Below are 18,219 nucleotides of genomic sequence, written 5' to 3'. Positions count from 1 at the left end.
TGAACATAGGCTAGCACAATGCCCACTTTCACGGCATGCCTCAGATGAAGATGCGTTGATATCCGTGCACACGCTCAGGGATGTTGTCGTCAGCATTTCCACGGACAGGTTCAGCCCTCCAGGAGCCAGCCCAGAGCTCAGGAGCAGCTGGCAAGGGGACAGACTGCAGAAACAACACGATCAGCCCATTATGCTTCTGTACTGCCTGACTGGAGTGAGTTTTGCATAGGAAAATAATTTGTTTTCCCCACACAACTAATTACTGATGATGCTGCACTAATGCTGAAGCAGTTATTGTTAAGTAGTTCAAGCGCCCTGCCAGATTTTACAAGTTTTCTGCAGAAACATCACTGAGGAGCCTTCAACCCTGAGTGTAACTCCCAAGCAGCACAGCTACTGCAACTGAGATAAAGTTTTCCTTAAAAAAGATTCAAGCATTAATGAAATGCCAGAACTTCTAACTAGGTGGAATTTGGCACTGAAGAGAGAAAGCAGCGATCCTGTTATCACTCAGACACATTTGTTTGCAAATTTTGGCCTTTGGGGAAAAGGGCTGAACTTCCCCCCAGGTCTGAGTTGTCTGCTGTGGCTTCATGGCTGAGACTATGTCAAGACCAATCCCCACGCTTCATCTAACAGCTAAAGACTTTCATGTAAAGTGCTCTGCAGTGGGTTGTTTTGTCCCTAATTTACATTTTGATAGATACACCTAAAAAATACAGATGTGGGTGTTGAGTAGGAAAATAATATACATTAAAAAACTAACCCTGAAGCTCTCTAAGCCACTGAGTTTCATCCTTGTGTACTGAAAGTCTCCCAGGGTTTGCAGACTACCTTCCTCGAGCCCCTAGACAAGAAAAGCTAGCCTATTTTTAGCTAGCAGAAAAAGGCAGCCTATTTTTAGACAAGCATACAGCTTTAAAAAGGTGTTGACCTCTTAACCTATCTGTTTGGATGCAGAAGTTAAAAAAAAACAAACAAAAAACCACAAAGCCTCACACCAAAAGCCAGTGATCTGTGTTACAGCAGAACTCTGCAGCACTGGCTAAGGGAAGTTAACTGGAAGCAAGAGCCCACAGACGTGACCAAGCTAGGAAGGACCAGCTTACCATCAACACATCACTAAGAACAGTTCAAAGACCACAGCAGCTTTAAAAGTTATGAGCAACAACTACCCCAGGACAAACCAAAGGCTCAGCAAGCCCAACCCTAACAGCAGGCACTTGTTGATGCCTGAGGAAACTGCACAGGAAAGGAGGCAAACACGTGGCACACTCCTTAGGACACACACTCAAACAAGCTGAAGACACAACACAGAACCAGAACAGGGATCTGGTTTAAAGAACGCAGGCAAAGAAGATCACAGCACCACCAAAACATCATTCACGTGGTTTATTTTGTACATCAGCTTTACAAATTACTTGCATTAGGCCAAGACCAGCTGTGGAAGTGATGAGAAGAGCACTAGGCAGGCTGGTACGTGGAGTAAAACCCCCTCACAACCAAGTGGCCACAACTGCTCATGGCAGAGAGCGGGACGTGACAGCCCACCGCAGAATCTGTACCAGGCATTTCAAGTTCACCTCAAAGCAGGTCTCAGCGGACGGATGGCTCCAACACACTCAATCCAGCGATACATTTCCTACAATAAACACAAAGCAGTCATTAAGCACTGCGTCCCGCAACGTGCTACAGCAGTCAGCATTACAGAGAGGTTTCCAAACCCTCCAGTATTCACACAAGACATTTCTGTTACAGATACACAAACACCAGAAGGCTTTTAAGTCTCTTTGGAAGGAACTGTAGGCCACCACAGAAGCATCCTCTTCCTCTACAGCACTGAGCGTGTTCCAGATGATTTGTGCACACTGACACATCAGTGCTCTTATGTGAGGAGAGAGAATGTAGGCTGTGGGCTCGGGAAGGCATCCACATACCTACTACTGACCAGGACAGTTGTTCTGTACAGAAAGCCCTTTCTGCTTAATTTAATTGTTCCTACATCACCTGAGAGCTTTTCCACTGACTTCTCCACAAACTTCCACAGTCACCTGAGATACTACGAGCACAGCTGAGTTTCATGAAAAATTTCTTTCATCCTTTGGTTACGCTGAGGAATAAATAACCTGTTTGACGCACATTTTGAAAACAGGGAAGACACAGTAAAACATCTACAATCCAACAGGTACCTCTGCAAGAAGCCTTACAGAAGCACTGGTTTCTCTATGAAGTTCTGTGTAGCTTGAAGGCAAGCCCCTCACTTTCATTTACCAACATTTATACGTAAGTTATTCCGAGAAGCAGCAGCAAATATAGAGGGGCACACAGCTTCCTGACAGCCTCTTCTTGTCAGCATCCTTTTAATGTAAGGCAAAGTCTTCATAACTCATATCTGCAGCGAGGAATGAACTAGTTCTAAGCCTGCTTACTACATGTGTGTGTATTCAGAGGCCCAACAGCAGGTACTGTAATTGCTGCTCTAGCTTTATGAATGGTCAGTCTTACAAAAACCAGTGTATTTCATATGCAGTTAGAAAGGGAGAGGAAAAAACACCTTGAGAAAGCCAATTTTCAAATGAATTTTTTGTATATAGTAACCAGCACAGAACACGTAGCTTATTTTTAGTAACTCCATGGAAAGGAAAGGCATCCAAATTTGCCTGACAGCAAAACCAGTCTTGAGCTTGAAGCCATTCTAGCTAAGATTAGAAGTGGATCCCTCAGAAGTTCCAAATGACCACAAAAGACTTTATTTGGCTTATCAAGAATTTCAGTAAATTACGAAAAATCCACTGCTTACAACATAATCACTTGAGAATAATGCTCTTAGTAATACTTCATCCTTTGGCACTCCGAGAAGCCCTGCCCCTAACACAAAACAAGACAAGACAGAGCAATAAACACTGAATAACCAGATTAAGCAGCGCTGTTTTGGCCCACCAATTTGGTTGTGCCCTGGAGAAACAAGGCACGCCAACTGCCACATCCACACACCTCCACTACGTAAGCTGCCAGGTGCACAAACCAAACTCACCGTTAGAGGGAAGCTTAGTCTTCAGTTTTATACTTGCCACCGATGTAGGGCACATACTGAAGGACGAGCTTCCAGTCTGTGATCCATATTACACCGGCACCAGCTACACCACCCCACGTGAAAAGGGTGGGAGTCCTAAAGAAGAGAGGCAGACACACAACACACACAAGTAAACGACCAACCCTCCAGTCAGAGGGCTGGCAGACACTCACCCCGAGGTACCCAGGAAACTCATTTCAATCAAGAAAGCAGCTTGACAGAAATTTGGAGAGAATCCCACGCACAAAGGAGCTGGTTTCCAAGATAACCAAGATGTTTTACAGGAAAGGGTCGATATGCTTTTATTTAAGAGAGGTGCTACTAAGTTTAGAAAACACAGACTGGTTTATTACCCTAACTCTCCAGCTCATTTCTCCTTTATTCTTGCCTGTGGCTACCTCATCCTTCCTCACCATGAACTGGCAACCTCAGGCGCTGCAGCAAGCACCTCTGAAACGCTCTGAGGTCAGCCAGGACAACACGCAGGCCACACACACGGCTGTCAAACCATGGTAGGATAAAATCTAACCCCAACAACCACTTCTCAGTGCTGCAAACCCCACCTGAACCAAGAGAGAACCATGGAGTGGTTTGGGTTGGAAGGGACCTCGAAGCCCACCCCATCCCACCCCGCCATGGGCACAACCCCCCCAGCAGCCCAGGCTGCCCCCAGCCCCATCCAGCCTGGCCTTGGGCACTGCCAGGGATGGGGCACCCACAGCTCCTTGGGGCAGCCTCAGCCAGGGCCTCACCGCCCTCAGAGGGAAGAATTTCCTCCTAATACTGAATTTAAACCTACTCTCTTATAGCTTAAAGCCATTACCCCTTGTTCTGTCACTGTCTTCCCCCCCCACCCCCCCGACAAAGAGCCCCTCCCCAGCTTTCCCAGTTCCAGTTCTGGGCTCCCCAGTACAAAAAAAAGACAGGGATCTCCTGGAAAGAGACCAGCAGAGGGCTACAAAGATGATACAGGACCTGGAGCATCTCCTCTGTGAGGAAAGGCTGAGGGACCTGGGTCTTAAAGCCATTACTCATTGTTCTGTCACTGCCCCCCCGACAAGGAGTCCCTCCCAGCTTTCCTGCAAGCCCGCTGTCAGGTCTCCCGGGACCCTTCTCTCTCCCTGAGCACCCCCAGCGCCCCTCAGGGCTCCCCCGGCTCCTGCAGCAGCCCCAAGCAGGGCGGGGGCGCCCCAAAGCTCCCTGAGGGGAGCAGAACAGGGCCCAGAGGGGGAGCTGAGGGCCGGCTGCGGCCCCCCAGGACCCCATAACCCCCCTCCCAGACCCCATAACCCCCCCCCCCCCCCCCCAGCCCCCCCGGCCCTCACCAGTTCTGCAGCAGCTGGGCGTAGCGCGGCCCCAGCACCCTGCTCAACATGGCGCCGCCTCAAAGTCACCCCCGCGCCGCGCATGCGCCGCCGCCCCGCGCCGCGCAGAGGAAGGCCCCCGGCCCCCGGCCCCCCGCCTGGGGCTGCCCGCGGCGCTGCCTGAGCGCGGCGGTGTTGTCATGGCAACGGGGCTCCGTGCCCATGGGGGGGGTGAGGGGACGGGGCCTGGCCCCACAGCAGGGTGGGGACACGGGGCCAGAGCCATAAATCATCGTTAGGGTTGGAAAACACCTCCAGGATCACCTGGTCCAACTGTCCCCCTGTCACCGCTGTCACCCCCTGAGCTGTGTCCCCAAGCACCACGTCCAGCCTCAAAAACACCCCCAGGGACCGTGACACTGGGAGGGACTGGCCCTGACCCCACACAGGGCAAGGGACACAAGCCCTCAGGGCATGTCCCCGATGTCCCCGTCCCTACAACAGAGAGCCCTGAGGGGACCGTCCCTGTCACCCCAAGGGAGAGGGGTCACAAGCCCTGAGGGGCTGGTTCTGCCCCTGGACAAGGGCAGAGATGTGGGGTGAGCCCCCTGTCCTCATGCTGGAGCAGGAACGTGACTGCTGGGGATCCGGTGCTGTCCCCAGACTGTCCCCAGCTCAGCTTCTCGCACTCGGTGCTGGGGGAGGCTGGCATCTGTCCAGAGCCGTTTCTCCAGCGCCTGGCTGTGCCTCTGCAAACCCTCCTAGCTGCTGTCACTCAGGAGAGGGAGTTTTGAGCCAGATTTTTTTTAAGAACATCCCCAAATCCACCAATGGTTTCATAAAGTTCCTCAGACTCCCCAAAGCCAGCTCAGCTCCTTGTTAATCTGCAGGTCCCAGAAAGTCCAGGGGGATGCTGGAGCCTGATGCTCTCATCTGCCTGAGCTCCGTGGCTGGGCTGACTCAGCCTTGGGGCTGCAAACCCCATCAGCGCCAGTGTCCAGGAGTGATGCCAGCAGCCTGCACCTCCCTTCACACCCTGCGCTGCATGTGCAAGTTTCACAGAGCCCAGACCCACAGAGCTGAATCTCTTGCAAAAATCCAGCCTGTATTTTTTTTTTTCCTTCTCACCAGGACACAGAACAACTATTTTATCAGCTCTTTGCATGATCAACTTCACCACCACATTTTGACAGTTTGAGTTTTTCTCTGCCTAGATACCAGCGGGGCGATGCAGGTTACTGAACCGTGCAGGCTTTTGGGTTCATTTCTGTGAGTTTTTTCTCCGTTGCCCACGCACCAGCTGGTGCATGAGGAAGTCAGACAGTGCCGCACGGCGTGTGTTCCTGCAGGAAACTGGTGCCTTTGCCACCGCCACTGTGGGTATGGAGGGGGAGTGAGCCTGGTGGGCAGGCTCTGCACAGGTTTGGCTTTTTTAATGACATTTCAACTGTGTCTTGAAGTCATGCAAATGCAGGACAGTCTCGGCTTTCAATTTGCAATGGGAGTTTCCTAGATGACCAAAAAAAAAAAAAAAAAAAAAAAAAAAAAAAAAAAAGCAAAATAACTCCAAACTTTAGAAGCAATGAAAAACATCTCAACGTGTATCTTCAGAAAAGCCCTGGGGCTTTCAAGGCAATTCTGAGGGCATTTCCTCCTGCTTTTCCACAGTCCAGGCAGACACTGAAAGACACAATAATACTACCAATTTCCTGGTTAAACCAACAGCAATATTATCTTCTTCCAGCGTATTTTACTGTCATCTACAGTTCAAGTGCTGCACAAGGGGATCTGCTGGCTGCTCTGGACACCACAGTGACACCATGCTTGCTCATTCCTTGCAGAAACTCATTTTGGCTGCTGGGAGGAGAACATGGCTCAGACTGCAGCAGGGAGCTGAAGCCTACCTCCTAGCTGTAAGAGGCCACCAAGGTGAGGGAGGGACACTTTCTTCCATGGCTGTCTTCTGTGGCACAGCTGTCCCTTTAGTTTTGGAAGCAGGAGAGAGGGCAGCAAGCCTGGTTGCCCAGAGCTGCCTTAGGTACACCACAGTGAAGCCTGGAGTGAACTATTTGCTCTTGACCACTCTGCAGCACCTCCTGCGTTGCTCCTGCCCTCAGCTCCCAGCCCAGGCGCTTGCCTGCTTTAAGTTCCGCCTGGTGCCATCTCTGAGTGTCTGTCTTCCAAGCTGCAGCCTTTCTCCCAGGCACACTTTTCTCCCACTTCTAGATTTGGTACAACCTTGGTTTCTCAGTCCTCACTCTTCCTTGTACCGATAGGGGTAGACGGCTCCATCCTCACCTTGGGAGTGCTCTTCGCTCCCTGGCCTGGCAGATCGCATCTCAAATTTCTTGATAACCAAAGTATTTGGTGTCCTGAAGCAGTTTGGCTTCTGTGGACCTGCCCTAGCACTTAGCCAGCTCTAGGGAGGAAAGCAAGTAGGCTGGGCACATGGCCATGCAGCTCACAGGGCCGAGCAAGCGAGGAACAACGCAGGGAAAAGCCAACCCCTGTGAGGAGGCAGTGAAGGCAAAGAGGACGAGGCGAAGCGTATCAGCTGGGACAAGGAGATGCTGAATTGAAAGGACAGTCATTTGATTCACTCACTGTGGCTTGAGAAGAGCAATGCACTACCTCAAAGAGAGCTTGCTTACTGCTGAGAGAAGGGAGACAGGGCTTAATGACATTTAACTAATTACTGCAAGAGTCACTGCTTAGTTAATTTGGCCAGTTTTTCCTTCATGGCGCTGTGTGGACAAGCCCTGGGCAGGAGCAGCGCAGCAGAAATGCCAGCAGCAAGCTTGAGGAAGGAGCTGCTGTCAGGCAGCATCACAACACCAGGGCCTCAGAGAGGGTCCGCTGGGGCTCGCTGCTCCTGGCTGCAGCTGCCACGGCTCCGTTTCCCCCTGAAGTAGCCCGATGTGATCAGCAAGCTGGCAGCAGGGGGCTGACCCAACCACTGAAACCACACGGGTTAATGCGGTGACGAGCTGGGGGAAATGCCCGTTGATCAGAGGGGCAATGCACGGGGGAGCTGCCCAGTGAGGGCTGGGGGACCAGGGAAGGGAGAGCCCAGCCAGGCAGCGCAGCGGTGGGCTGCAGATGCAGAAGGTGATGGAGCGAGACCAACCATCACGCCTGATGCAGCTTGGCCAGGGCACTGCCTCACCACTGCGATGCACTCGTGAGGCTGGGCGACCTCCTGCTGCGACTGGCTCCAGCCCACTCCTGCTGGCTTTAAGCCCTCCCAACCCCTCTGCCAGGTCATCTCCCCCCTCCCCAGGCTGTGCTGGGCTCCTGGCAGGGGCTGGCCACATTTATCCCAAGTGCCTGCTTGCACCGACCTCGCTGGGTGCTCCCCAGGCAGGGCAGAGGCAGGGAAGCAGCAGCGCCCCAGGGAGGAGGCCCAGGACCTCTTTGACCATGGCACGGCCGAGGGAGAAGCTGTGCCAGAGACCCCAGGTCTGCGAAAGCCCCCTGGGGCCAGCAGCAGCTCAGGCTGCCCCACGGTGGGCAGGAGGAACAGAGAGCGAGGGGACAGCACCTGGGAACCTGCTGTGGCTCGTCTTTTCCTTCTTTCTCTCTCTTTTTTTTTTTTTTTTTTTTTTTTTTTTTTTACAAGGTAAAACCTTTATTACAACTTTTCATTCATAGGTATACAACATCTGAAAGACAGATATGGGGAAAAAAGGTAATATTGTTATAAAATGTCACATTTATTGCTACATTACTGTTATATACAGGACAGTTCTCAAAATCTACTTTAAAAAAGTTAGGATTATTTAAAAATTCCAAATAATCCAGCCAGCTGTTTTGACACTTGTATAAAATTATTTAAAAAAATGAAAACAATTCTTATCTTGAGGCACTCAGAAACACAATTTAATCCCCCAATTGTGATTCATTTCAGAGAACAACGCATTTCCCCACCCCCAAATACTTTATTTTTCTATTTTTTTATTTTTGCTGGGTTAGGCATATATATATATATATTTACTATATATATAGTTCAAAACTATAATGTGTATCTGATTTAAGAACAAGGATTTCAGCCACTTAAGTACATCTGGATTTACAGGTAGGCAGCATAAACATCAAAAGCAAGGACCAATTTTTTATTATTTTTTTTAAAGGCCAAAAAACCAAAACCAACTCAAAACTTTCTACGGGGTTAAAAATAAACAACTTCCGCAGGCATCTCCCGTCTGCTCTCCCACCCCCCCCTCCTACAAAAATATATATGAAGAGCAACCGAGTGATGCTTCTTTTTCTCAGAGGGCTCCTTAGAAATTGGTTCCTTCCCCACACACCGCGAGGCCGTCCCCGCTCGGCCTCCCCGGGTGCCTCCTTCCCCTCCCACAGCTCCTACACCCCGGCAGGGGAGCCCACGGCCTCCCACGGCCCTATCCCTCCGCGAGCCCCCGCGTTACGAGGTCTGCTCAGACGCTGGTGGGTTTCAAGTGATTTGGCCTCGGCACCCAGGCCCCCACCGTTTTACAGCACAAGCTCTGCTCCCCCCCAGTGCCCGGTGCAACCGCGCAGTGCCCACAGCAGGGATGGCAAAGCTCGAGGAGCAGGAGGTGTACAGCAGGGGAATGGCAATACTGGCACGGAGCCCCACGGCGGGGCTGCCTCTCACCCCCAGGGGGGGTACACAGGACGGGAACACAAGTTTTAGCAGAAGGGATCCCAGACGCGCTGCAGCAGCCATCTCCCAAATCCTCCTAGCCCAGCGGATGGGCTGGAGCCACCTCGGGGCTAGAGGTGGATGAAGGGAGCCCAGCCCAGCAAGGAGGTGGGACGCAGCTGCTCCATGCAGAGGTGCTGGGGAAGAGGGGGCGAGATGAAGGATGCTGGCAGCGAGCTGCTGAGCAGCGAGCAGAAGGCACGGGAGGGTGAAGCGTGCGTGGAAGAGACCCAGGACAGGCCCTGCCCCTACAATTCAGCGCTCAGCTCCCACAGCACGAGTTGGGGGGGTGTTCCTGTGCTCTCATCACTCGTCCACCCCCCTGGTTCTGGGGCACCGGCCTGAAAATGGTTTTGGAGCTGCTAGAAATGAAGCTGGACCCTGAGAGCAGCAGGGAGCAGGGGCTCAGCAGTCACGGACGAGAGCGGAGAGAAGGGGCTGGGCTGGGACCTGCAGAGCCCTGGGAGGGAGGAGAGGGGGTTGCATAGGATTTCACAGGGCAAAGTCCTCGTGCAAGCTTGTGGTGCCGAGAACAGGTCTTGCTATTGCTGGTGTTAAGCAGGAACGGGGGAATCCAGCAGCCACGGTTTGCTCCAGGTCAGCCAGCCCCGTGTCTGGGGCTCGCTGCCTGTCCCAGCCCAGCTCCAGCACCAGCTCTGTGTCACCTCCCCGTCCCCAGCTCTTTGTAAAGCCCCAGGCCGGGGGCTGGCTGCACCTGGAGCTGGCCCCGATTCACCAGCACGGCACACAGCAGGGCCTGCAGGGCCACGGGCTCTGCTGGGACATCAGTTGGCGGCCATCCCGTGAAGGCAAAGATCAGGGATGGAGAGGAAGGGGGATGGGGGTTGGAAGCCCCCTGTTTCTTGAGGGCCCCCTCTCCTCTGCGGGCTGAGGGGAGGGAGCAGTGAATCTCCCAGCCAGGGCCCAGGCCCCAGAGGCTCGGCTGGCTTCAGCGTGCGTGAGACACAAAGGACCTCTGAGAGAAGCTTCTGCACTGAACCTGAAATTGCAGACTCCTGGGGAAATCCCAGCCTGCTTCTGCCCTTCCTGTTCAATCACCACCGGGCGGCAAGTGCAAAACCTCGAGGAAACCGGCGCATCGCCAACGCACTGACTGCCCGCCGAAGTCACGGCTGGGGAGCTCGCACATCACGCTTCTGCATTTCTCAGCTGGAGAGGGCAAAAACCCCAACTGCCAGGCACAGACCAGGGCACCAAGCAGCGTGCAGGCAGAGCACGTCCCCACACCACACACAGCCGAATCCCTCACACCCAGGCTGGAGCTCGGTGCAGGAGGTGGCACGGGCTGCGACCCAGACGTCGCGGGTCCTGTCCCCTCCCGCCGGCACAGCACCTCAGGAAACCAGAGCGAGATGTAAAAGCAGGGGGCAGAGAGCCCGAGGAGATGTTGGCAAAGAGCAGGAGCTGAACGGTAGCCAGGCAGGTTGGCTCGGCTGTGAATGGGTCTGGTGGTGGGTCACAGGCAGGGGAGCGGTTCCCTAAGGAGCTGGAATTGGGCTCCCCAGGGAGCGCTGGCAGCAGGCGGGGGCTGCCACCACGAGACCATCGAGGTGCGGTCTCGGGGAGGCTGCAGCTGTTTTGCTCTGGGGCAAAAGCAGGTGAAGGTGAAGAGAGGGATAAAGAACAAAAGTCTGCGAGTTTTGCTGTTACCAAAGCAGATCCCAGGCACTCCCCAGCACCTGGCGGCACGCTCGGCTCTGGAAGCAGGGCCGAGGGAGGAAGCACAGCACCGAGTCCCCCTCGCAGCGCATCACCTGCCCGCGGCACCTCCCTGGGCAGGGCCACCGACACGAGGGATATAGACAGGGAAGAGAAAGGGGCAGAAAAGGGATCTCCGAGTTCAGCAGCAGAGTTCTCTGGCCACTCCACATGAAGAGCTTCATTGCAACAGGATGGTGCTTCGGGAACAGCACCTGGCTAATGATTGTTTTTAGGAAAGCCACTGTCCCTGCAGGTTACAGGCACCACGTTCACTCCAAGCCCAGCACACCAGGCAATCCAGTCAATTTTCCTTGCTACACTCCTGTAAAAGAGGCAGCTCCTGGGCACAGCAGTGCCAGGCCCCTGCCTCGTGCTTCCCTGCTGGAGAACGGAGGACCCAAACCCTCCCCAAGCCCTGGCACAGTGGGGTTTATGCTCCAGGACTCAATGCCACGCCTTTGTCCAAGCCCTGCCAAGGAAGCTGGCCAGTTTTGCTACAAACAAAAGATTGAAACCACCTAAACACGGATGGAAAGCCCCTTCTCTGTGGGAATGCCTGGCGGTTGGGGGTGTTGTGTCAGCCAGAGCCCCCTGGGCCTGCGCAGTGTCAGGCAGCACTCAGAGGGGATGAAGCATTCAGTGAAATTTTGACCAAATCATAAATTTTCACACGTTCTTTGCTGACAGTTTCTGCATTATTTTTTTTACAGGACCTTTTCTTTCAATCCACCTGTACACACGACCACCTTCTCAAATTCTTGTTGCTAAATCAAAATGTCGGGGAAGCACTTGAAAGTCTTTTTGTATGGTTTCAAGCTTGCCAGGCTAGGACATCGCTGCATCCCCCGGTACTGGGGCAGCCGCACTGAGCCCGCAGAAAGCCCCACACAACGAGTGCAGCTGACTCCCCACTCCCTACCCCAAAAGAGCACCCAAAAGAGCTACAGCTGGACCAGCAGGGAGAGAGGGGCCCATCCTGCTCCAGCAACCGCACCCGGCTCCTGTCTGGGATGCCTGCGGGGAGACGAGCGATGTCCTGAGTGTTTCCAACACGTTTTGTTAGAGCACAAAGCATGGCTACAAAAAAAGAGCACCAGGTTACACCAAGGAAATGCTGCAGGAGACCTAATCCTGTTCACCAGCCCTTCCCTTTCTCTAAGCTGAAGCAATGCAGCTCCCCGAGAAACACAGGCCAGAGAAGCAAAGAGGAGAGGGATGGGCCCTGCTGCTGGAGCTCCAGCTGTGCTCGCTGTCCCCACGTGTCCCCGGCCAGCCCTGCACCCCCCGACTGTCCCGCTCAGCCCGGCCCCGCCAGGCAGAGCCAGGCAGCAGCCGGCCCTGGGCATCGGAGGCACTGCCGAGCCGGGGCTTCACCTTGCCCTGGGGTGCTGACCCCGTCTGCTGGGAAGATCCGGGCACAAAACACTTCGGAAGTGATTCTGGAGAAGGGGAAGGAGAGGGAAGAAACAAAAAAATCCCGGTGGACGCTGTTCTGTTGCCAACTGCTGCTGGGCTGCTGCAGCTCAGCACCATCGTGGCCCTGCTGAGCTCCCTGTGCTGGCTCCTGTGTTGGTGGGGCCCCCGCCGTGTGCTGGGGCTTCCTCCTGCTGGGTGCACTGGAGCCATCTGCAGCGGCCCCGGTGAGCCTCGGAGTGAAGGGGTCGTTGGCACAGCTCGGCTACCGGAGCCTGTCGTGTGGGACGGGTGCTTGCTGCTCCCCTTCCTTCCCAGATGGAGACAGGAGGCCGGGAGCACTCGACAGCGGCCACCACGCGTCCCCGGTGGCAAGAAGGGTGGCGTGCTGAGCTGAGCTCACCTCTGTGGATGCTTTGGAGTCACGACAGCGGGTGAAGGTGGGATGCGAAACCACCCCTCTTCCTGAGCCTGCAGCACTTGCACTTCCAGTGGTCACAGCTCCAGAGCGCGGAGATGCCACAGAGGCAGGGATCCTGCTGCAGCCATGGCTTGCCGAGGGCTGGAGTGGCTGCTCCCCTTCCCACCACCTCCGGCTCCTGTGTCCGTGCGTCCATCTGCCCTGACGCTGACAGAGCAAGGTCCCCGCTGCTGCCTTTGCTCCACCTGCCTCTGCCTCTTCCCAGTCCCTCCAGCTTTGTTCGGTCGTCTTTGTTCAGCACAGCCCCTGGAAGCGCCTCTGACAGTAGGAGTTTGCTCGGATGCACGGGCACAGGGCGTTCTCCTCCACCCTGGGTCTTCCTCTTGCACCCGCGTTGCTTCTTGGCTTACCTTGGAAGCGCACCAGTCCCTTGGTTCTCTTCCACCCCCTGGTGCCTGCTCTCTCCTGGCAGCTCGTCCTCCCTGCCATGGTGCTCCAGGGGCAGGATGCAGCCGCCAGCAGCCTCCAGGAGGAACGCGAACCCTGCAGGGAGCTGTGATGGACCTCGGTCTCCTCCCGGGAGGAGCTGGAGCACTGCAGAGGATGCTGCTGCAACTTGCTTTGCTGTTTAACTTCCTTTTCCCAAATCAGAAGTGGCCAAAGCAAAGAGATGGTGAATTCAGCACGAGTTTGTTTGTTTGTTTTTTTTTCTTTTTTTTTTTTTTTTTTTATAATGGAAGGTACAAGCCAGGCAAGGAAGAACATCTCCTCGCTGTGGCTACATTCGCTTTTAGTGGCTTTCAGAGCCGAATCTGAGAATTCCTCTTTATATCCAGTCTCTCTTAATACAATTTTAATATTCTGGTTGATCCTAAAGATGCAACGTTAACTATAGAAACAGCAGCAGAAAAGCATGGGGTACAAGACATTTTTTTATACAAAAAAAAATTCTTTTCGTCGCTTACAAAACATATGCAAAAGAAGCTAAAAAAAACAAAAGGCATTGCTATTTGTTCTACATAAAAAATCTCATAACTAATGTTCTTTTTTTTTAAAAAAGAAATATTAAGCTTAGGCACAATTTTGCTGCTGGCTGCTTGTGAACAAGCCAAGAGAACACGCCACCCCCTCCTAACTGAGTGATATGTATTGACTGTTCCGCACTTTATACTTAAGGCAATTTTTTTGTTTTTGTTTTGTTTTTGACAAAAGTGTTTTTCCACCCCTTACGTCATGCCAGGATCCGTCCACGTGTGTCAGTATTAGCAGTACTAAAGTTTATGGTACGAGAAGGTTGCAGGTCACACCGAGGGTTTTCTTCCTACAGATCTCTGTATCCAGAGGAACAAAAAGATCTACAAACAAAACAAGCAAAAGCCACAAATGAGAAAAACCCGAGTGAGAATAAAACAGGGCCACTGTACCGCAGCCTCATCTCTGCAGAAGTCAGCCCCGAGGGCCTGACGTGGCTGAGCAGAGCTGAGACATGAGCTTGCTGTTTTGCTGGGCTGCCAGCTTTTGACTTTTTAAACATTATTTTTGGTTTTGCACAGCAGCACCATGCCCCCAGGGGATGTGGGGCCACTACAGGGGGACTGCAGGCTGCTGGCTTAGCCCTGCCCCATCTCTCCTGGACGTGTTCAACCCCACATCAGCACCCCTGTACTGCTCAGACTAAAACCAGGGACAGCCCAGCAGGACCTGCGCATGCCACAGCCTTGCTTGGGATTTTCACTTTCTCTGCTTTCCCCAGCGTTTCTGGGACCTGCCCTCTCCCTCCTGTGGGACCACCAGCAGTCTCTGGTTTCCAGTAGCCAACTGGGGCAGGGCTGGGAAGTGCAGCGCAGAGCTGAGCTTGCTCGGGGTGGCGAGAGTGCCCAAACCCCCTGTGCCAGCTATGGGACGGTGCCTCTCCTCGGGCAGAGGCTTTGGGTGTGCATGGACGAGCAAACGGCACACACGTCTGGCTCATCCCCCAGAGGTAAATTAAGGAGGATGCCGGCTGCAGCCCAACAAGGGGTGCTGAGCTGCTGAAGAGGAGCAGCACACGTCTGGACCTGGCTGGGATCACGGGGCAGGGAACAATACCTTTACATGTGTCCAACAGGGTTGTGACCATCTCCTAGACCAGGATGTGAAGCTGAAAGCGTCATCTGGGGATCTCCTACCACTCCGGACACTTTCTCCTCTTCCCGACGTTTCAAGCAGGCTGCTTTAGGGTTCAGATTGCGCTCTATGCCAAAAACAGCAAGGGAGGAAAGGAAGCAACCTCAGTCTGGGCAACAGCATCGTGCACAGCAGCAGCATCCGAAAGCGAGAGGACAGAGTCCTGGGACAGACGCACGGGACATGCGAGGAAACGAGCTCGGTGAGAGCTGCTCTCTGCCTGCTGCTCCCAGCAGTGGCTGCAGTAACGTGGCCGGACCCTGCTAGAGCAAAACCCCGTGCCCGGCCGAGCCACCGTGCCAACGGAAACGTGTGCTTGCTTTCAGAAACCCCCACGTGCCCCAGCCAGCTAACGGAGCCGAAGACTGAGTTTTCCAAAGCTGCTTAATGGGATCCATGTGCCAAATTCCCATTAAGCACGACAGGAAAAGGGACAGAGAGGCTCCAAATCCACCCCGGGGCCGTGGCTTTGGAGAGCTCAGCCGGCGGCGCGGCGCACCCGAGGCAGACACAGAAGGAAGCAGGAGCCGCACAGAGCCGCACGCGCACGCAGAGCCGTGGGGGGAGAGGCCCCGAAATGCACCTGCCAGCTGTTACCATACCTCGTACTTGCTGCTCCAGGCCCAGAATGACCTGCACCGCTTGCTGTAGGATGATCAGTTTGGTCTGTGCTTTGTCCGTTTTTAAGTGCATCTGACACATGCGTCCCAGTTCCTTAAAGGCCTCGTTAATGTCCCGCACGCGCACCCTCTCCCTGGCGTTATTGGCCATTCTCCTCTCCCGGTCCCTCAGATCTTTGTCCTCCAGTGACAAGGCCTCGTCTGTACTGCTGGGTTCATAGCACCACAGGGGTTAGTCAGGGGGGTGGTACCAGGAGGGGGGCTAGACGTTGCCGTGCTGGTAGTGCTTCTGGTGTCCGCTGCCAACGGCCCAAGCGGCCTCCCTCTGGGTGCCAATTCGCCCCGGGTGCGTTCTGGGGCGGCCCAGGCCACTCGGGCCATCGGCCACCCCTGCGAGCCGCGGGAAGGTGCTGCCAGCGCGGGGCTGGGGGGCTGCGGATGCAGCAGCAGCACCGACAGCTTCCCCCCCCTGCAAAATTTCACCATTCTGCTTGTTTTCCAAAGTTTGGGAGGCGTGGGGGGTGTCCCAGCCAAAAACATTGGGTTTATCCCCCAAGCCAAAGACTTGTTGGCAGAAACCAAATTCTTCTTTGCAGTTTCCTTCAGAAACCAGAGCTGCAGTCCCTCCCAGTGAAGGCATTTGTGCCCCAGCAGCGCGGGGCAGCGGGGCCCAGCACCCTCTTATGGGTGGGGGCAGCACTGGGGTGGGAGCTGAGTGCCCCCGGCTGCTGCTGGAAGTCAGTGTCGGATGCAGACACTGAACCAAGGTCTTTCCACGGGGCCAAAATCCAGCCCCAAAATCAGCCTGGAAGGGGTGAATTTTCTTTTCAAGGCAGGTTTGGGAGCTCAGGAGAGCTTCCACCACTGGTGGCATCCTGGGGGTGCCCCAAACAGGCCGGTGGGTGGGGAAGGCAGCACCGTGCTGGCAGCATCTTCAACCGTGGCCTCGCCCGCAGCCCGTCCCCTCCGAGCCCCCAATTTGCTGTACAGACGACCTTCTCCCCCAGAGCAAAAATTCTTGCAGGAAAGACACCTTCCTCGGGTGAGACCTCACACCAGGGCAGACCATGGCCTTCGGCTCCAGGGGAGCCACGTGGGGACAAGCCCCCACCTAAGGTGGGTGGCAGAGGCAGAGCCTTCCTGGGTCTGCTCGGGGGTCTGGAGAGCCCCCGGGCTGCGCCTGACCACGTGGAGGGGAAGCGAGGGCTCCCCGGATGAGCTCTTGCCTGCATGGGGCTGGGGGCTGCTGCTGTCCCTGCCACTGTCCCTGCCTCTCTTCAGCGCCTGGGGATGCTGCAGCTGGGGAGTGGAGCCTGGCAGTGACAGGGCTCATTCCTCCCAGCTAACGCTGGTGGCTGTGGCTCCTGGCAGTGCTGCAGCTCCTCAGTGCCTTGCACACCGCAGCCGAGCGGGATGGAGCCCTGTCCCCGCCACCAGCAAGTGCTGCTGTTTGTGGGGCCGTGCGGTGTCCTCAGGGCTGTAAGGATGTGCGGCTCCTCAGCCAATTTGTGGCACCTGCCTGCCTGGCTCCTGTAACACCTCCCTGATCTCCTTCCCCTTCCTGCCCTGTTAGCCGCTGATCGCGGCACAAAGACCCCAGCAGCCCTGGCTGGGCACACGGGGGCCCCATGGCCCCACTGCAGCCCCGCAGGAGGGGATGTGGGGTCGGCTTCTCTCCTGCAGAGCAGCCTGGAGACCAAAACCGCTGGAGAAGTGAGACCCTAGCTGCCTGCTCTAAAGTCTGCCGACAGCAGCACACGGGGCTTGGCTTGCTTCCCCAGCTGCGTCCAAGAAGGGTTTAAAAAGGGACAAGCGTGGGAGACCAAAGTGACCACGGTGCCAACTCTGTCTAACCCGGCCCCACGCCACCCCTCGGCTCCTGTCTCCATCCGCAAGCAGCAAGTACAAGGTAGAGAGTGGGACCACCGAGAGGTCACGGCTGGGGACTGTCTGTAGGAGATCGGAAAGAACAGAACCAAAAAAAAAAAAAACTCGAAATAAAAAAAAATAAAAAGGAAGGGGAAATTAAAAAAGAGACAGGAAAAAATATACGTTATGAAAGGCAAAAAATTACAAACTGAAGAGAGGCACAAAGGACTCCAACATCAATGCAACAGCAGAGGCCAGCAGAGAGGAGCACAGCCAGGCACAAACCACGGATTCGTGTTACAACAGCCTCTGCAGAGAGAAAGGGGGTTAACCTGCCCGGCTCTGGGAGGCAGGAGCATGCACTGCGGGTTGCGGGAACAAAGCAGCAAAGTCTCCGGAGCGAGAAGCTGAGCCCTGCGAGCCCTGCGCCTCCCCTCCGGGCGCACACGCGTGGGGAAGGAGCGAGCCTGCCCCGGCGAGGGGGAGAGCCCGCACATGGCCACTGCTGGCTCCGGGCCCTGCTATGGACACGCAGAGCTCCCGGCTCGTGAGGGACAGCGGTTCTGAGAGGCGGCGAGGGCTGCCCGGTCCTGGGCTCAGCCATGCCAACCCCTCATGCGGTGCCTGCGCTCCCCAGCGCTGTGCCGGGGAGGAAGGAGGCACCTCCCAAGCAGCCATGGGGAGGGACGGGCACTGGGCTTGGAGCTGCCCTTGGAGAGGTTTCAGGTCCTCTCAAAGATTTGCTGTTTGTTTGTTTGGGTGTTTGTTTTTTTTGCTGGCCAAGCAGCTGAGCAAAGCGGCTGGCTGCAGGAAAGCGGGGACAGCCGCCGGGGCTGGCGGGCGCAGGTTCCCCCTCGGGGACCAGCATGCAGCACACGCGATGGCAGGGGGGAACAAAAGAGAGAACAGCAGGGTTGCAAAAAAAAAAATTAAAAAAAAAAGGACAA

The 18,219-nt window shown here is 55.0% G+C and overlaps 2 protein-coding genes across 32 annotated transcripts in view; both read right to left on the bottom strand.

Annotated features, from left to right (window-relative positions):
* Positions 1-1,377: 1,377 nt before the first annotated feature.
* Positions 1,378-4,499, bottom strand: UQCR11 (ubiquinol-cytochrome c reductase, complex III subunit XI). The gene is made up of 3 exons (XM_084498596.1): positions 4,399-4,499; positions 3,035-3,169; positions 1,378-1,642 (listed from the first exon to the last, which is right to left on the bottom strand). The coding sequence occupies exons 1-2, from the start codon at positions 4,446-4,448 to the stop codon at positions 3,049-3,051; spliced, it is 171 nt and encodes a 56-aa protein (XP_084354722.1). The 5' UTR covers positions 4,449-4,499; the 3' UTR covers positions 1,378-1,642; positions 3,035-3,048.
* A 3,570-nt stretch (positions 4,500-8,069) lies between these two features.
* The window catches only part of TCF3 (transcription factor 3), a 72,315-nt gene continuing 62,165 nt past the window's right edge, over positions 8,070-18,219 (bottom strand). For 14 of the 31 annotated variants that reach the window (XM_084498562.1, XM_084498584.1, XM_084498564.1 and 11 more), the window contains 2 exons: positions 14,706-14,850; positions 8,070-13,972 (listed from right to left, as the gene is read on the bottom strand). In XM_084498562.1, the coding sequence (XP_084354688.1) occupies positions 14,708-14,850 (143 nt within the window). In that variant the 3' untranslated portion in view covers positions 8,070-13,972; positions 14,706-14,707. Of the gene's footprint in view, positions 13,973-14,705; positions 14,851-15,385; positions 15,613-18,219 lie in introns of all 31 variants that reach the window. The other 17 variants (XM_084498587.1, XM_084498591.1, XM_084498569.1 and 14 more) reach the window with 2 other exon arrangements.

The sequence above is a fragment of the Aythya ferina genome, assembly GCF_964211825.1.
Source record: "Aythya ferina genome assembly, chromosome: 26".
NCBI classification, from domain to species: Eukaryota; Metazoa; Chordata; class Aves; order Anseriformes; family Anatidae; genus Aythya; species Aythya ferina.
Note: the sequence above shows the minus strand (reverse complement) of the source record. Positions and strands in the feature narration are given on the sequence as shown.

Excerpts from the sequence above, each read along its gene's own strand:
- UQCR11 (XM_084498596.1), bottom strand. The coding sequence starts at position 4,448 with ATGTTGAGCAGGGTGCTGGGGCCGCGCTACGCCCAGCTGCTGCAGAAC. Across the intron at positions 3,170-4,398 it reads GCCCAGCTGCTGCAGAACTG|GACTCCCACCCTTTTCACGT; the intron begins GTGAGGGCCGGG and ends TCTCTTCTTTAG.